Source organism: Meles meles, chromosome X, assembly GCF_922984935.1.
Source record: "Meles meles chromosome X, mMelMel3.1 paternal haplotype, whole genome shotgun sequence".
NCBI classification, from domain to species: domain Eukaryota; kingdom Metazoa; phylum Chordata; class Mammalia; order Carnivora; family Mustelidae; genus Meles; species Meles meles.
This window is the reverse complement of record NC_060087.1, coordinates 82,451,260-82,465,968: the sequence shown is the minus strand read 5'-3', so window position 1 is coordinate 82,465,968 and position 14,709 is coordinate 82,451,260. Positions and strand designations below refer to the sequence as shown.

The 14,709-nt window shown below is 39.5% G+C and overlaps 1 protein-coding gene across 2 annotated transcripts in view; it reads left to right on the top strand.

Moving 5' to 3' along the window:
- Nucleotides 1–12,326, top strand: part of PCDH19 (protocadherin 19) — a 136,101-nt gene extending 123,775 nt beyond the window's left edge. For both annotated transcript variants that reach the window (XM_045994680.1, XM_045994679.1), the window contains exon 5: nt 9,993–12,326. In XM_045994680.1, the coding sequence (XP_045850636.1) occupies nt 9,993–10,582 (590 nt within the window). In that variant the 3' untranslated portion in view covers nt 10,583–12,326. The remainder of the gene's footprint in view (nt 1–9,992) is intronic.
- The last annotated feature ends 2,383 nt before the right edge of the window (nt 12,327–14,709 follow it).

Below are 14,709 nucleotides of genomic sequence, written 5' to 3'. Positions count from 1 at the left end.
ATTTTCATTAAAAAAGGAAAGGGTTTTTTGTTTTTTTTTCACTCCTGGCTAACATACCCTGTCTCTCTTGCTTTCTATTCTAGTCTTATTTGTGCCATCCTCACTACATATTCTGTCTAATCCCCTGAAGCTCATGACCAACATAAAAGTGGCTTTTTTCTCAAACTAAAGATGTATTAGCAATTTCCTTGTTTTCCAGGAAAGAGTAAAATCAATTTGGCAATGACTTCAATTCAGCGCCACTTGTAAGGATCATCTGAAGGTTCTGTCTTGCCAGCAGCATAAACTACCTGTAGAATGTGTGAAACGGTCTGACTGTTTTTAATCTACACAAAATCAAACAACTGGTTTGAACTCTTCACAGAAGTGACTAGGTGTTGTAGGTGTCTGACAGATACAGGCTAAGGGACTTAATTCTGTGGACATTGTAGAATGAAACCTTAAAAAATGGTTCTACTTTGCTCAGAGTTTCAGTATTTCTGTGTTCCTCCTTTGGGTGACAAGGTCAATGGCCTTCTGTGACACCTCATATTTGACTTGTAAACATGCCTTTTCGTAGTTTCTAAGCACCCAGATGAAGTCCAGCACTTTGTAAGATAATTTTCTTTACCATAGAAGCCAAAATACAAGGATTCCAGTTTAGTTAATTTCTGCTTGTCTCGGTCACTGTGAACACCTCTTATTTCTTAGTTTCAGTTTTCCAGGCAGCCTTCTGCTTCATTTCCTTGCTTCCCATGCATCAACACAAATGATTTATACTTATATACATCTTGAAATCTCTTATTTATGGGTCGAATTGAATTGAGTGCTAGTACAAAAATGAAAACTCCAGGGACTATTGTGATTGCCCAGATTGCAACTTAGATTGTATGACTGACTGTACATGTCACACTATCATCTATCATAAATACTCAATTCTCAAGCACTTCAACTTCAATATGTTTTAACTTTGTCCCTTTGACCAGCTCAGCACTGAAGATTCCATTGAAGATAATTCAATTGCTTTGAATTCTGAAAGGGGCATCTTTTCAATCTATTTTCATGTTGTACCGGGAGTAAGTGAATTTCAGGTGCATAGACTGTGAATGAGGAGAGAGGCTTATGTACCATTTGGCATCACAGAGGCCAAGTGTTAGTTGGTACTTGCTAATTGATGCTGGTCTGTCAAATGGTCTAGGACAAAATTGGGGTCCATCAGTTTTTTTCAACCATCCTCTCCACCCCAAGCTAAAACTCAACTTTATAGATTCCTCCTGTTTAATGGGTTAGCTATCCTGAAAATGCCAGGCTATGCTAATCAGGGCTGCCCTTTTTCTTTGCCTATCTGCTGTTTTTTCACATCTCTTTGTCGGCCTCAGGAAACTTGTGCCTACACCCTTTCCCCCATCATGCCCTTCCTAGGTATCTCTACCTCTAGACATTTGTAGCCTTTATTATTCCACAAAAATTCTCCTAACCTGGGTCCCCTTCACACATATTTTTGCTGTATGACCAAAGAAAGTCTAATGATCTCAATTTTGTGTGGATTCTCTTATTTTAACAGAGACATTTAATGCTTGTACCTGGCTGAATGAGCAATGTGGGAATTTCTCTCTCTGTTACAAGGGCTGGCTTTTGGATAGCTCTCCTTTGGCATCCATCAAATAATACTATGTAGGTGTTCTGAATATCAATCATCGTTCTGGCTTCTTATCCCTTCTGCCTGTTGTCTGTCAGACCATAGTACTGTGAGAAGGGCTGCTAACAAGTAGGATGCTAGGGAACAGGAGAAGAAAAAGGAAGTTTTAGGGAGGAACTGAAATGTCAGAAAATTCTGAAAGAAAGAGAAGAAGGGAGTGAGAAAGAGACAAGTCATTGTAGTGTAATTTGTGATTTACTTATTACACTAGAGCGACTGCTGATTAGTTTGGTGTCATTGGTTCATGAATCTCTGGGGATATCTCAGCCTTCACTGATGTGCCCTTGAATATTTTATAGATGGAACTCCAAATTTTCTTGCCAAATTTTTGGGTCCTTTAGGAAGTGAGTGTAAACTCCTTTCAGAATTACAGCCTGGGAGTACTCTGGGAAGTTGTCATTTTGCAAAGTCCTAAGCTCTTATTGAATTTTTGTTAGTTGCTGTAAACACCCAAAAGAAGCCCAGTCCTTAATATGCCAATCAGATCAAAACCAAGACAGAATGTTTAAAGCCTGGATAATATTTCCAGCTCCTCTCTCTTCTTCCCTTCCTCTCTTCCCTTCCTCCTTCCTCCCTTACTTTTTTTCTCCTTCCCTGTCTTCATTCCTTCATCCCTTCTTTCCTTCCCCTCCTTCCTCTCTTTTTCACTGAGCCCATTGCTACTCTCCTTGCTCTGTTAAGTTACAGATGTTCTTTCCCTTGACTTTGCAGGCCTTAAAATGCTTTTAAGAACTCTTTCCAGGATAATTATTTCTTTTGGTAATTCCTGGCATATTTGGGGAATTAATTTTGCTATCCATATTTTAATTAGTTTTGCCAGAAAGAGTCAGCATCTGCAGTTGGTCTAAAAGGCTCACTATGGGTCCCATTTTTGGTTTCAATTTTATAGGAATTAGCAGCAGATGTGTTTGATGCCAAGAAACAATGCTTGATATTTGAATAACACATTCATTTAATAAAATAGTTGCTTCTGCTTATTGCATTGTTAACTTATTAGAGTACAGGCCTATTAACTGTTGTTAAAATCGAAAACTCCAAAGTACATGACAAATATATTTTCAACGGCACATCAAAGCATGATACATTTCTTTAAGACCTGCATATAGGGACGCCTGGGTGGCTCAGTGGGTTAAAGCCTCTGCCTTCGGCTCAGGTCATGATCCCAGGGTCCTGGGATCGAGCCCCGCATCGAGCCCCGCATCGGGCTCTGCTCAGCAGGGGCCTGCTTCCTCCTCTCTCTCTGCCTGCCTCTTTGCCTACTTGTGATCTCTATCTGTCAAATAAAATCTTAAAAAAAAAAAAAGACCTGCATATAGTATTTAGGAAATCACTGAGCGGATAAGATGACACTTGATTTTAATATTTCTGAAGTGCTACATTTACTTTATTATTTCTGACACAGCTACCTAGTTTTCTTTGTAGGTTTTCATGGTCTTTCTACTAAATAGAATAGTAATTTCCACTTTTAGGAGTTGTATCAGTGGCACAGTATCTGGTGTGCTGACTAAAGTTTTTTTTTAATTGCTATCACTCATATACCTTTTTTTTTTTTATCCAATAACATTAAACTGTTACTGAGTACCTGCTCTATGCTGGAAACATTGCTACCTTTTTTGGGTATGGGAGGGAACAAAATAAATATAATCTTTGTTCATTTAGAGTTTATAAGCTAACATTGAATATAAATATTAGACAACTATAATGAGTGTTATAAAAGGAAGTGGTGGTCTCTCTAAAGGATTAGGGATTCCCTGAGAAAGTTAAATTTAAATGGAGACTTCAGGGATAATGTATCAGTTATAAATAGTGTTCAACTGCTGGTAATAAAGACTCTCCTCTCCCAATAAAGAAAATGAATTGATGACCTAACCAAGAGGGAGTCTTATTTTTCCTCTTATATGAAAGAAGTTCAAGTCTAGTGAGGTGGGTCTACAATATATTTGGTGTCCCAGAGCTCTTTTGTCTTTCTATTCTGCTATCCATAGGCATGTGGCTTCCATCCTCAGGGTGGCTTCATGGTGGTAAGATGGATACTGTAGGTCCAGCCATCATGTCTCCATTCTAGGCAGGACAAAGCCGGAAGGAATAAGGACAAAGGGGTATCTCCAGCTACATCACCCCCCTCCTCCTATTAAGAAATTTTCTTGACATCCTGCCTTCAAAACATTGATCCAATCTAAGTTAAATGGCCACACCTTTGACAAGGGAGGCCAGGAAATCCAGTGTTTTAGCTGGCACATTGCCAATCCCAACCAATAAGTGGTTTTATTTCTAAATATTAAATATAGATATGGATATTTGGATGTAGTTCATTATGTGTGCTTCAGATGATTAAGAGGTAGGTAGGCCAAGAGGGTATATTTCCTAGCAGTTATGTTTTCTTGATTAGGCACACATGAGAAATTTTGAAAACACTTAACCTGTTCATAATTGGTGCTACCATCCCCTCCATTATATCTTACAAAAATTGCTTTTGTTATAGATTATTTTGCCTAGGGGGTGATGTAGATTAAGCTAAGTGGATGCATGTGAGTACAATCCAGGAAGCTTTCCTGATTTACATATCACTTGCTTATAGGTTATGTTACTGCTGCTACTTAGCAGTAAATAAGTACTTGAGCCCTTAGGAACTGGAACTCACTTTAACTTTTCCTTTCTGCCTCATTGACTGCAGATCACTTTTGAGGAGGTAGCCCATAGCTCTTGTTAACTGTTACCTTGAACTTTTCTATGCTAGAGTTTTGTCTCTGATCATTGGTATCTTTTTTTTTTAATTTTTTTATTTGACAGAGAGAGATCACAAGTATGCAGAGAGGCAGGCAAAGAGAGAGAGAGGAGGAAGCAGGCTCCCTGCTGAGCAGAGAGCCCAATGCGGGACTCCATCCCAGGACCCTGAGATCATGACCTGAGCTGAAGGCAGAGGCTTAACCCACTGAGCCACCCAGGCGCCCCTCTGATCATTGGTATCTTTGAGTTAAATACATCCCAACTCCGAATCACAATAAAGACCTGCAGCATTATTGAACACATCCATTGTGGCTGGACATCTATACAAACCCAACAGAGCTTCTTAGCTCTTCTATTCCACCAGGACTTTGAGAGTTTTAGCAAAGTCTGAGATGGCGTTTTCATCATTTTCTTTTTTTACTTTGGTTGGGATCATGTGTAGGCTCCTTCTGGTGTGGAAGCACATTGTTTGCCTATATCTGAAGAGATCGTGGTTTTATGAGGAGGGTAGAAATTGCTGCAAAAAGATTTGCTAATATTTGCACAAAATAACATATTCTCTCCTTTTTCTATTTGAATTACTTCCTTATCCGTCATGTCTTAACCATTGTTGTATCTTATGCCTTTTATTTGAGACAAATTTAAAAATTTTTAAAGATTTTGTTTATATATTTGGGAGAGAACAAAAGCAAGAGAGATCACAGAGGGAGAGGCAGACTCCTGGCTGAACAGAGAGCCTGATTCAGGGCTTGATCCCAGATCCCTGGGCCAAAGGCAAATGCCTAACCGACTGAGCCACACAGGCACCCCTAAGATATAATATATATATTTTTTTTGTGCCAGAGGTTTTAGGTTTCTGTCGCTAAGGTCCCTAAGGACAGATTGTGACCAAATACATATTACCACCTAGATTGAAGTGATAGGATGTATTTTTTTCTCTGTATTTTGAATTTTGGTCTAAACCTGATCGAAAGAATGGCTTTGAGATTTGTGTGTTCCTCTTCCAAACTTATGTGTTTTACCTATTTATTTTTATAAACCTTAGGGACAAGTTCAGAATCAGGGAAGACCAATTTGCAAATTCATTATTCACCCCTAATTATGTATACATTTGTATTAAAGACATCTTCCTTCATTTATCTGTACCTGGCAATGTGTTTGAATTTCCACAACTGTATGTGGATTTTAGAGGTTTACATTTTGCTTTTTGTAGGCTCTGATCAAGATGTAACAAGGTATAGAGTCATAAATAGGCACATAAGAGGAATCTTAGCAGGGAATTAGTGAATTATTAGCTGACCTCTGTTTCAGCTGAAGCCTACATCTTGACAGTTAATTTTTTTGACAACTAATTTTTATGATACAAAATGGCTCCTCTCTACTCTCATACCTCCATCCCTAGCCCCAGTACTACATGCTGGCAGGCACATAACCTCTACCAGTCCTATGCTATTCCAGAAGTAGTTTATTTGCTTTTTCACATCTGGTCTGATTTCATTGCTATTCTTAAGGGGCTTTGTATTGTGACTTTCTCACTTTTAATATGCAATTTCCTTACTAAACTGAAGTTTTGGCTTTTGAAAAAGTAATATATCTGCAGTACATTTATGAATGTAGTTTACCTTTGGCTGGAAAGACATTCTTCCTGCCTATCTATATTCAACATGTTTTCTTTTGTATTTCACATTGCTATAAACACTAAAGCCAGGTTATATTTTTGTTTTAAATTCAATTAGCAAACATAGAGTACATCATTAGTTTCAGATGTAGTGATCAATAATTTATCAGTTGCATGTAACACCCAGTACTCATCACATTGAATTGACACCAATGTCTTCAAGTGTTGTTTGATACTAAAAATGATAAACAGCAAGTCACTGCCCTTAGTAAGGATTTAAAGAAATAAAGATATCAGATCTAAGCCAGGGGTGAAACATTGTGGGTAAATGAGTCTCTTAGATTCAAGTCTTTGGTTGCATTGAGGTAAGAGCAGTGAACATATAAGTTCACATACTTAATCCAAAAAAATACCTATTTTTTTAATCTTATAAAGGGCTGGAATAGGCTTAGTGAGATTGATGTGTAGGCTTATGATCACAGTCCTGGGGATGCTGAGTGAGTTTTACCCTTTCCTCTTCCTGGGTGTGGGGGGTAATTTATCCATTTAGGCAGTGGGTAAGTTGAAAGCGAGTACTGTCTTTGCAGAGAAGCTTCGAAGACTGAGTTCTCTGCTCTGGTCTGCCTAGATTCATAAGATCTTACAGAGAATCTCTGGATTCTCTCCTCTCCTTCTGTGTGTGGTGGGGATCCAGGTCTTCCTATGCTATTCATTTGAAGCAGTCTAATATGGCAAAGAGCACTGTACTTGCATTCAGTATAACACATGGATGGCATTCTCCTACTGAAATTTTTTTTTTTTAAATGCATCTCCAAATTGGAAGGTCAGCTACTTGATACTAAAAACTTAAATGAGAGCTGTATATTGAGGTCATTGGGATGATTCTGCTAGATTATAATTCCCCACTGTTCTACTTTAGGTATGTGACTAAGTGGCCAATAATATCAGTCTAAAGGTCAGCTGGGATTTCCTCTTAATAGCTTATCAGATGTCCATGGTTCCAAGGTTCAGAGACTAAGTCTCTCTTCATGACTTGGTGCTATAAATTAGGAACAAAAGGAGAGGGATCTCATAGTCTTCTGGACATTTTTTTTTCTTTTTGCTGGCTTCCAGGACCCTCTTACTCAGATTTATAGAAATAGAAGTTAATTATTAAACTATTTCCCAATTTACACCTCCTTAATCTTCATCTCAGAACAAATACACTAATTCTTTAGAGCTATTTCTTGGAAAGTTATGATATGGGCTTCAGAGGAGATGGAGAAGAAAGAACAAAACATCTTTTTTGGAGGGTTCTTGGGTGCTTCCTGGGAAAATAGTGGATTTGGATGAAACTGATTGTGGGTGGATCATCTGTACTCTCCCACTGATGTTGGACTCTATACAAAGTAAATGTTTCCTAAGTACGTTCCAGCATGTTTTCCTTACTTTCATATTTTCTGTCTCCCAGACATACACATTTGGAATGATGATAGGCTATCAGAGGGCAGCTCTGAGAGAGTTTGCTGGGAAGAGGCAGAGAAAAGGCTTTGACAACTCTTTATTTTGTAGAGGTGGTCATGCAACCCTAATGTGGAACTATGCTGGAGTTCACAGAAGCGTTACCCTATCCATGTAGAAGGCACTTATCTTATTGGTGAAAATGCTTATTTGTTATTTGGCTTCATATCTGCAAAATTCTGGGTGTTTTATTCTCCACCACTGAAAAGGAGCATAAAATGGTCATTTTAAAGATAAATTGGCAAGTCATGTCCCAGTACACTGAAAGGGTCTTAACTTTGATTGGCTTTTCAGTAGTTTAAACTATGTCAGAGGCCATTCCCAGAGTTGTGTTGAAATCTGGACTCAGCCAGGATTAGGCCTTGACATCTAGTGGCTTCCAGTGCCTTTTCTCCAATTGTTGAGGTATACATCCAATTCAACCATTATTTCTTGAGCCTCCCCTCATATGTGGCCCTTTACCAAAATAACCTCTGATAAGATGAGGCAGAACAGGGGAGCCTGGGTGGCTCAGTGGGTTGGGGCCTCTGCCTTCGGTTCAGGTCATGATCCCGGGGTGCTGGGATCGAGCCCCGCATAGGGCTCACTACTTAGCAGGGAGCCTGCTTCCTTCTCTCCCTCCCTCTCTCTCTCTCTCTGCCTGCCTCTCTGCCTACTTGTGATCTCTGTCTGTCAAATAAATAAATAAAATCTTTAAAAAAAAAGATGAGGCAGAACATTGCCTCTTTGCTATGCCATTTACTATTTAAAAACAAGAAGCAAACAAAGAAATACAAGTATATAAGGAAGGTATGTTTTATATAGACTCTATCAGGGAAAACCCTGAATTTCAGACTTTTTCCCCCAGCAAAAAAGCAATCACAGAATATATTTTCAACATATTTTGGCATGGTTTTTTTTTTCTTCTTTGCAGTCTTTTCTTGTCTCCCCACCTCCTCGGATCCTGCCCTAAGGTTTTCTGTAAATGTTAAACTGCTCATATTTTGATGCTCTATATAATGTGATAAAAATTTTGATTAGGTCATCCTCATACAAGAATGTAATATAAATAAAAATGGATCTGGAAGATGAACAATTTTCCAATGGACAAACAGAAATTAACCCTGGGTCCATGCCTTAATGAAAACCATGTACAAAGCCTCTCCAAGAGTCAAATTAAAGCCTTATCTCTAAATGAACCTGATTTGAGAAGAGGAAAAAAATGTCTCAGCAATAATTATGAATTTCAACTGCTGAGATCTTCTATGATAGAGTTAAAGTAATCCATGAAAGATTTCTTTAAGAAATATGACCCTAATGGGGCACCTGGGTGGCTGGGTGGGTTAAGCCTCTACCTTCGGCTCAGGTCATGATCTCAGGGTCCTGGAATGAGCCCCACATCAGGCTCTGTGCTCAGCGGGGAGCCTGCTTCCCCCTCTCTCTCTGCCTGCCTCTCTGCCTACTTATGATCTCTCTCTGTCAAAATAAATAAATAAAATCTTAAAAAAAAAAGAAATATGACCCTAACAAAACTGCAGATAAGGAAAATAAGGAGGGATGGCTAGTTGAGTATAATTAAATGATGCTCAGCCTATGTGAGGTATGCATAGGGTCAATCAAAGCTTATGGGTCAGATGGAAGGAAAAGATCTCAGTATATGCCTTCTAATGGGAAATCAAGTCATATAAATAACTTAGTGAGAAGATTGGCTGGTGGAACTGATGGCCAAAAAGAAGTGACATGATTGGGTTTTCAAAGAAAGCACAATACCAATCTAAAATTAAGCATGTCGTATCACTGACAAGTAGGGTGGAAACACGGTTGGCAGTGCTGTTGCTCAAAAGTATGGACAAGGGGCACCTGGGTGGCTCAGTGGGTTAAAGCCTCTGCCTTCGGCTCAGGTCATGATCCCAGGGTCCTGGGATCGAGCCCCACATCGGGCTCTCTGCTCAGCGGGGAGCCAGCTTCCCCCTTTCTCTCTCTGCTTGTCTCTCTGCCTACTTGTGATCTCTCTCTGTCAAATAAATAAATAAAATCTTTAAAAAAATGTATGGACAAGACTTCTCAGATACACTGTTGGATTTCCTGCTCTGCCTCTACTCCCTCTTCTGCTGAAACCAGTTTCAAATGCAGTTGATTTTTAGCAGGAGTTGTTGATAAAAATGCTGACTCTCAGCGCCTTGACACTCAGGATTAATCTTTTTAAAAATACATTTTTTTCATCATAACGTGTTTCCCTTTAGGTTTTTAGTTTTGTCAGCCGTGAGAACAACAACAAAAATAATAATAAAAGAGAGGAGTATACAGGGCGAGATCTACAGCCTTTTAAAAATTCAATTCTTCACACCTGTCCCAAAAGGCAATAAAGGACTATCTAAAAGTGCCATTTCCCAAAAGGGCCCATGGGTACCTAAGAAACCAGAACACTGGGGAGTAACAATGATTCCTGGGAAAAGCTGATGTAATCAACATTTTATTTTCTCCAAACAGATCAGAATGAAGGATTTCATTGCAGGGAAGAATGTCGGATTCTTGGCCACTCTGACAGGTGCTGGATGCCCCGGAATCCCATGCCCACCCGCCCCAAGTCCCCTGAGCACATGAGGAATGTCATCACGCTGTCCATTGAAGCTACTGCTGCTGATGTTGAGGCTTATGACGACTGTGGCCCCACCAAGCGGACTTTTGCAACCTTCGGAAAAGATGTCAATGACCCCCCGGCTGAGGAGAGGCCTGCCTTGAAAGGCAGGAGAACTGTCGATGTGACCATCTGCAGCCCCAAGGTCAGCGGTGCTATCCGGGAGGCGGGCAATGGCTGTGAAGCTATAAGCCCTGTCACCTCCCCCCTGCACCCCAAGAGCCCTCTGCCCACCAAGCCCTCTGTGTCTTACACCGTTGCCCTGGCACCCCTGGCCCGTGATCTGGAGCAGTATATCAACAGTGGCCCATCTCGTCCCTCTGAAGCTGAACCCCGTGGAGCTGACAACGAGAAAGTCATATATGAGGTCAACCCCACTCTGAAGGAGGATCCTGACAAAGAGTCTCCTGGTGTGAAGCGTCTGAAGGATATCATTCTCTAAAGCAGTCTCGGGGAAGAAGAGAGAGAAACCATGCTGGTTATCGAGCAAGCAGGAGCTGATTGTTTTGATTGCTCACCAATGGTTGGTTCTTGAGTGGTTGTTATTTCAGAGCTTTCCCTAAATGTATTGTTTATAAGTGACTATCATTCTGTGACAATCCCTCTCGTTTCAACAGGCAGCAGGGGTGTTCAGTTGGAGCAAATTAGCTTTGGCTTGGGTTGTTCATGGGGCCTTGATGTTGGGGAAACAGAGACAAATTCAGTTGTGAAAAGTATTATGTATTAAGTGTTTGAATTTATATATTTTTCTATGTCAAAATTATAATATAAATTACCATTGTCTGTGGAGGATTACATTTAAAAACAACAACAATAACAAAAAAAGAGAAAGCTCTGGACACCTTTAATAAGCTTGCTGCTGTTTTGTAGTGTAGACAAGTTAATGGTCATTTATTGTGTACTATTCATTGATTCAGTGATGTGAAATTGAGCCCCCAAAAGGTTGTTTCTGAAGCTTGAGTACTTTCCAATGCCGCTACTTTGCTGTGGACACCCCTGCTTTAAGAACCCTTTTGCTAGCTGTGCTATTGTTGTATTTGATATTGCAAATTGCTATGTGTGTGGTGACAGCAAAAGGCTTTTAGAAGTTGTTTTTTTTTTCTTAAAAAAATAAACTATAGACAAAAACAAAGTGGAAAAAACTGAGATGGCTAGTGAATGAGCAACACCACACATATAGATGGAAAACTTGGAGGATACTCACTCATGGAGGATACCCATGTACTGGTTACTCACCACCTTGCAGAGTATTTCTCCTGCCTTTCAGTCTTCTGCCCAGATCAGTGATAGGTCATTACAGAAAGTCATTTTTGGATATTCTGCTATCTAATTTGCAGTTGTCAGAACTACTGTGCTGAAAGTTGTATGGCATCAGTCTTTAAAATTTTCAGGCCCTGAATGGGAAAGTTGCTCCTGAAGTTATCAGTTTTCCAGGCTTAGAAATTCCCTGTCTCCAATCATCTAAAACTCAAAAAGACTGAATCTTTTTTGAGATCTAAATTAGCATCTTTTCCGACACATACTTCCTGATTCAGTGTTTCCCAACCATGATTTGAATTAGCATGTTGGGGGCTGGAATTGAGAACTCCATGTTGCTCTGTATTGTAGGATAATAAATAGGAATAGAGTAAGCAGTACAAAGTGTACATTTAGGAAAAGATAGGTGACCAGTAACAGCATCACTAATCCAATTATTGTGCCTTCTAAATGGAGACACTTGGACACTTGAACTCATCTTTTTATGACTAATACTTCTTTTTAAAATTAAAAATGTGAACAGGAAACTACTAAAAATCCTTTAGATTTAGCTCTTTGCTGTAGGCTAAGAATACAACTTTTATTACTAACAAGTTTGTTACTCACATTCTTTTCTTGTTTAACATTTCTCCAACTCCCCCATTTAGTGTTTATTAATATTTAGTAGCCAACATAGTATTCTTGCAGCCTAAGAGTTCATTACTTAAAACTAAACAGATATGTCACATTTGCTCTGCCTTAGTCTTAAAGAAGTTGTTTCTAGAGCAACAAGTATGGTTCTTTTCTCATTTGTTTCATTTTTTGAAATTCAAGAGTACCCAGGAAAAAGGCTTAGAGGTAAGAGCATGGAAATGCAACAAAGGATTTATTTTCTTAAGTTTAGTTAGATAAGTGAGCTCTTTTAAATGTTTTGGTTACTTTTGTCTGAGTTCCTGGCTTTATACATTACTAGGAATATTTTCCTTTATGGGAGGGAGGGTTTTGAGGGAAGCTGGTAGGTAAGGCAGTAGGGATGGGGTTAGGTAGGAGAGAACATTTCTGAAAAAGAACTTATAATGAAGCTATAAATTTGTCCTTATTTCTTATTCTGTGCTGAATACTACCTCATGCAAAATATTGGTATGGCTGCAAATACCCCTCTGAGACTGATATAATTAGAGATTAATTACCATAACATCTTCATTTTGGCTCATTTCATTAGCTCTCATATACTTTTTTCCCTCTCTGATTCATTTCATTTTAGCAGATTTTGAATTAGGTATTTATTTGTGTTTTCAAGTGACTATTTGATAAACACATTAAAAATTATTTTTTTCCTATAAGTTATGATGGCTGCCTATAGAATTTAGACTGTTCTTCACCTGATCCATCCTGATACTGTGTTGTTAGCTACCACATCAAGGTCACTTTCAAGTTAGATTGACAGTTTTTGTACAGGTGTATTTCCTACTATGCTCAGAGAGAATGAGGGAGCTGAGAAGATTGTGGCAAGCGGGAATATTAAATATTATATGGCTGTTGAGCCAGAGAGGGCACTGGCTGCCATGTCTCTTACCAGCCAGGTTGAAAATGGTTAGAGTAGCAGTGGCATTGATGTTGATATTTTCCCCCATTTTTTTCAGAACTCAGTTTCAAGCTACAGACCAATCCCTTTTCTTTATCAAAATACTTTTTTTCTCAGTGGGAAGTCAGAGATTTTTTTTTTTTTCTTTTTCCCCTTTTTATTTATTTATTTTTTTTTTTCAGCGTAACAGTATTCATTCTTTTTGCACAACACCCAGTGCTCCATGCAAAACGTGCCCTCCCCATCACCCACCACCTGTTCCCCCAACCTCCCACCCCCGACCCCTCAAAACCCTCAGGTTGTTTTTCAGAGTCCATAGTCTCTTATGGTTCGCCTCCCCTCCCCAATGTCCATAGCCCGCTCCCCCTCAGAGATTTTTTTTGGCTCCTAAACCCTTTATTGAGCATGTTCAGAGAATTCCCCTCTAAGGAAAGTATCTTTTTTCCCTCTTTTTACAACTGTCTGATGTATACACACTCCCAGAAGCGCAAGTGCATCCTAGGAGGACCTTGTAAGCTAGTTTTATAGACAAGATATGCTGCAAGCAGGAATTCTGTGCAAGGATCCTAGCTTTCCTTTTGGCTCATGTTTTTCCCTTCTTCTTTTCAATATGGCTGATGAAGAGCTATGTAAGGCCAGAGAACCAAATATTCTTCCTTTTCCCCTCTCTAAACATGTAAGGGAGCAGTTTCAGTTCCTAAATTCTAGGGAGTTCTATTCCATCTATTCTGATGTCCCTTTTGGGAAGGAGTTGGTGTTGAGGCATGACTTGCTTTTCTTAAACAGCTGCATTGGGCACATCCTTGGGCAGGTAAAATTCTTCATGCAATATAAAGGCTTTAGTTTGCATTGATTGCTTTTTCCCAAATATGGGAATATGCTATATACAAAGAATAGGAAGAAGAAGAGAGCCACGCTGTGTGGAATCTCTTTTTTTCTCTTCTAGTGACTGACCTTTGACCCTGTTCAGAATGAAACTCTCTTTGATCCTCTTAAAGCCAGTAGAGTAAATTGTGGTCCACCTCATTATCCAAATAGGTAATAGGCCAAGGGATCCTGCAGTTCTTAAAAGGCAGTTGTTCTTGAAGTGTACTTTGAATCAGCAGCAACCACATCACCAGGGAACTTCTCAGAAATGATAGTTCTCTGCTCTCACCCAGACCAACTGAAGCAAAAGTTCTGGCAGTGAGGCCTAGTAATTCATTTGGATCAGATGCCCTCCAAAGGTTGAGGGCTTGTTAAAACACAGGTTAATGGACCCCACACTTAGAGTTTCAGTGGGCCTGGGGTAGGTCCTGGGTCTTTGCCTGGTTAAAAATTCCAAGGTGATGCTGCTGCTGATGATCCAGGGGCCCCACTTTGAATATCACTGCTCCAGAGTAAACCTGCCTAATAGAGCTAATTGCACGTAAGCTGCCCATTTAAGCTCATTTGTTGACATGGTGACCTGCTGATCATGAATCAAAACTGTTAAGGGGTATACAATGTAGAACTATGAAAATTAGCAACACCCAGTGTATTGTCCTGATAGTGTTCCTTCAGCATACAACTGACTGTATGATGGGAATTCAATTAAACTTTTCATATTGTTCTTTTGTATAGTTAACAAGCAAGAGAAAAGTGGTCCACTTGAGGCAACAAGGACAAAGGGCAGTTTGGGGAGAGACAAGGGGTTTAGGGGATAGCTCAATTGGGCATCCAAGGTGGGAAAAGGATTATTATTGTACATAATAGGAGTTCTAGTTGGA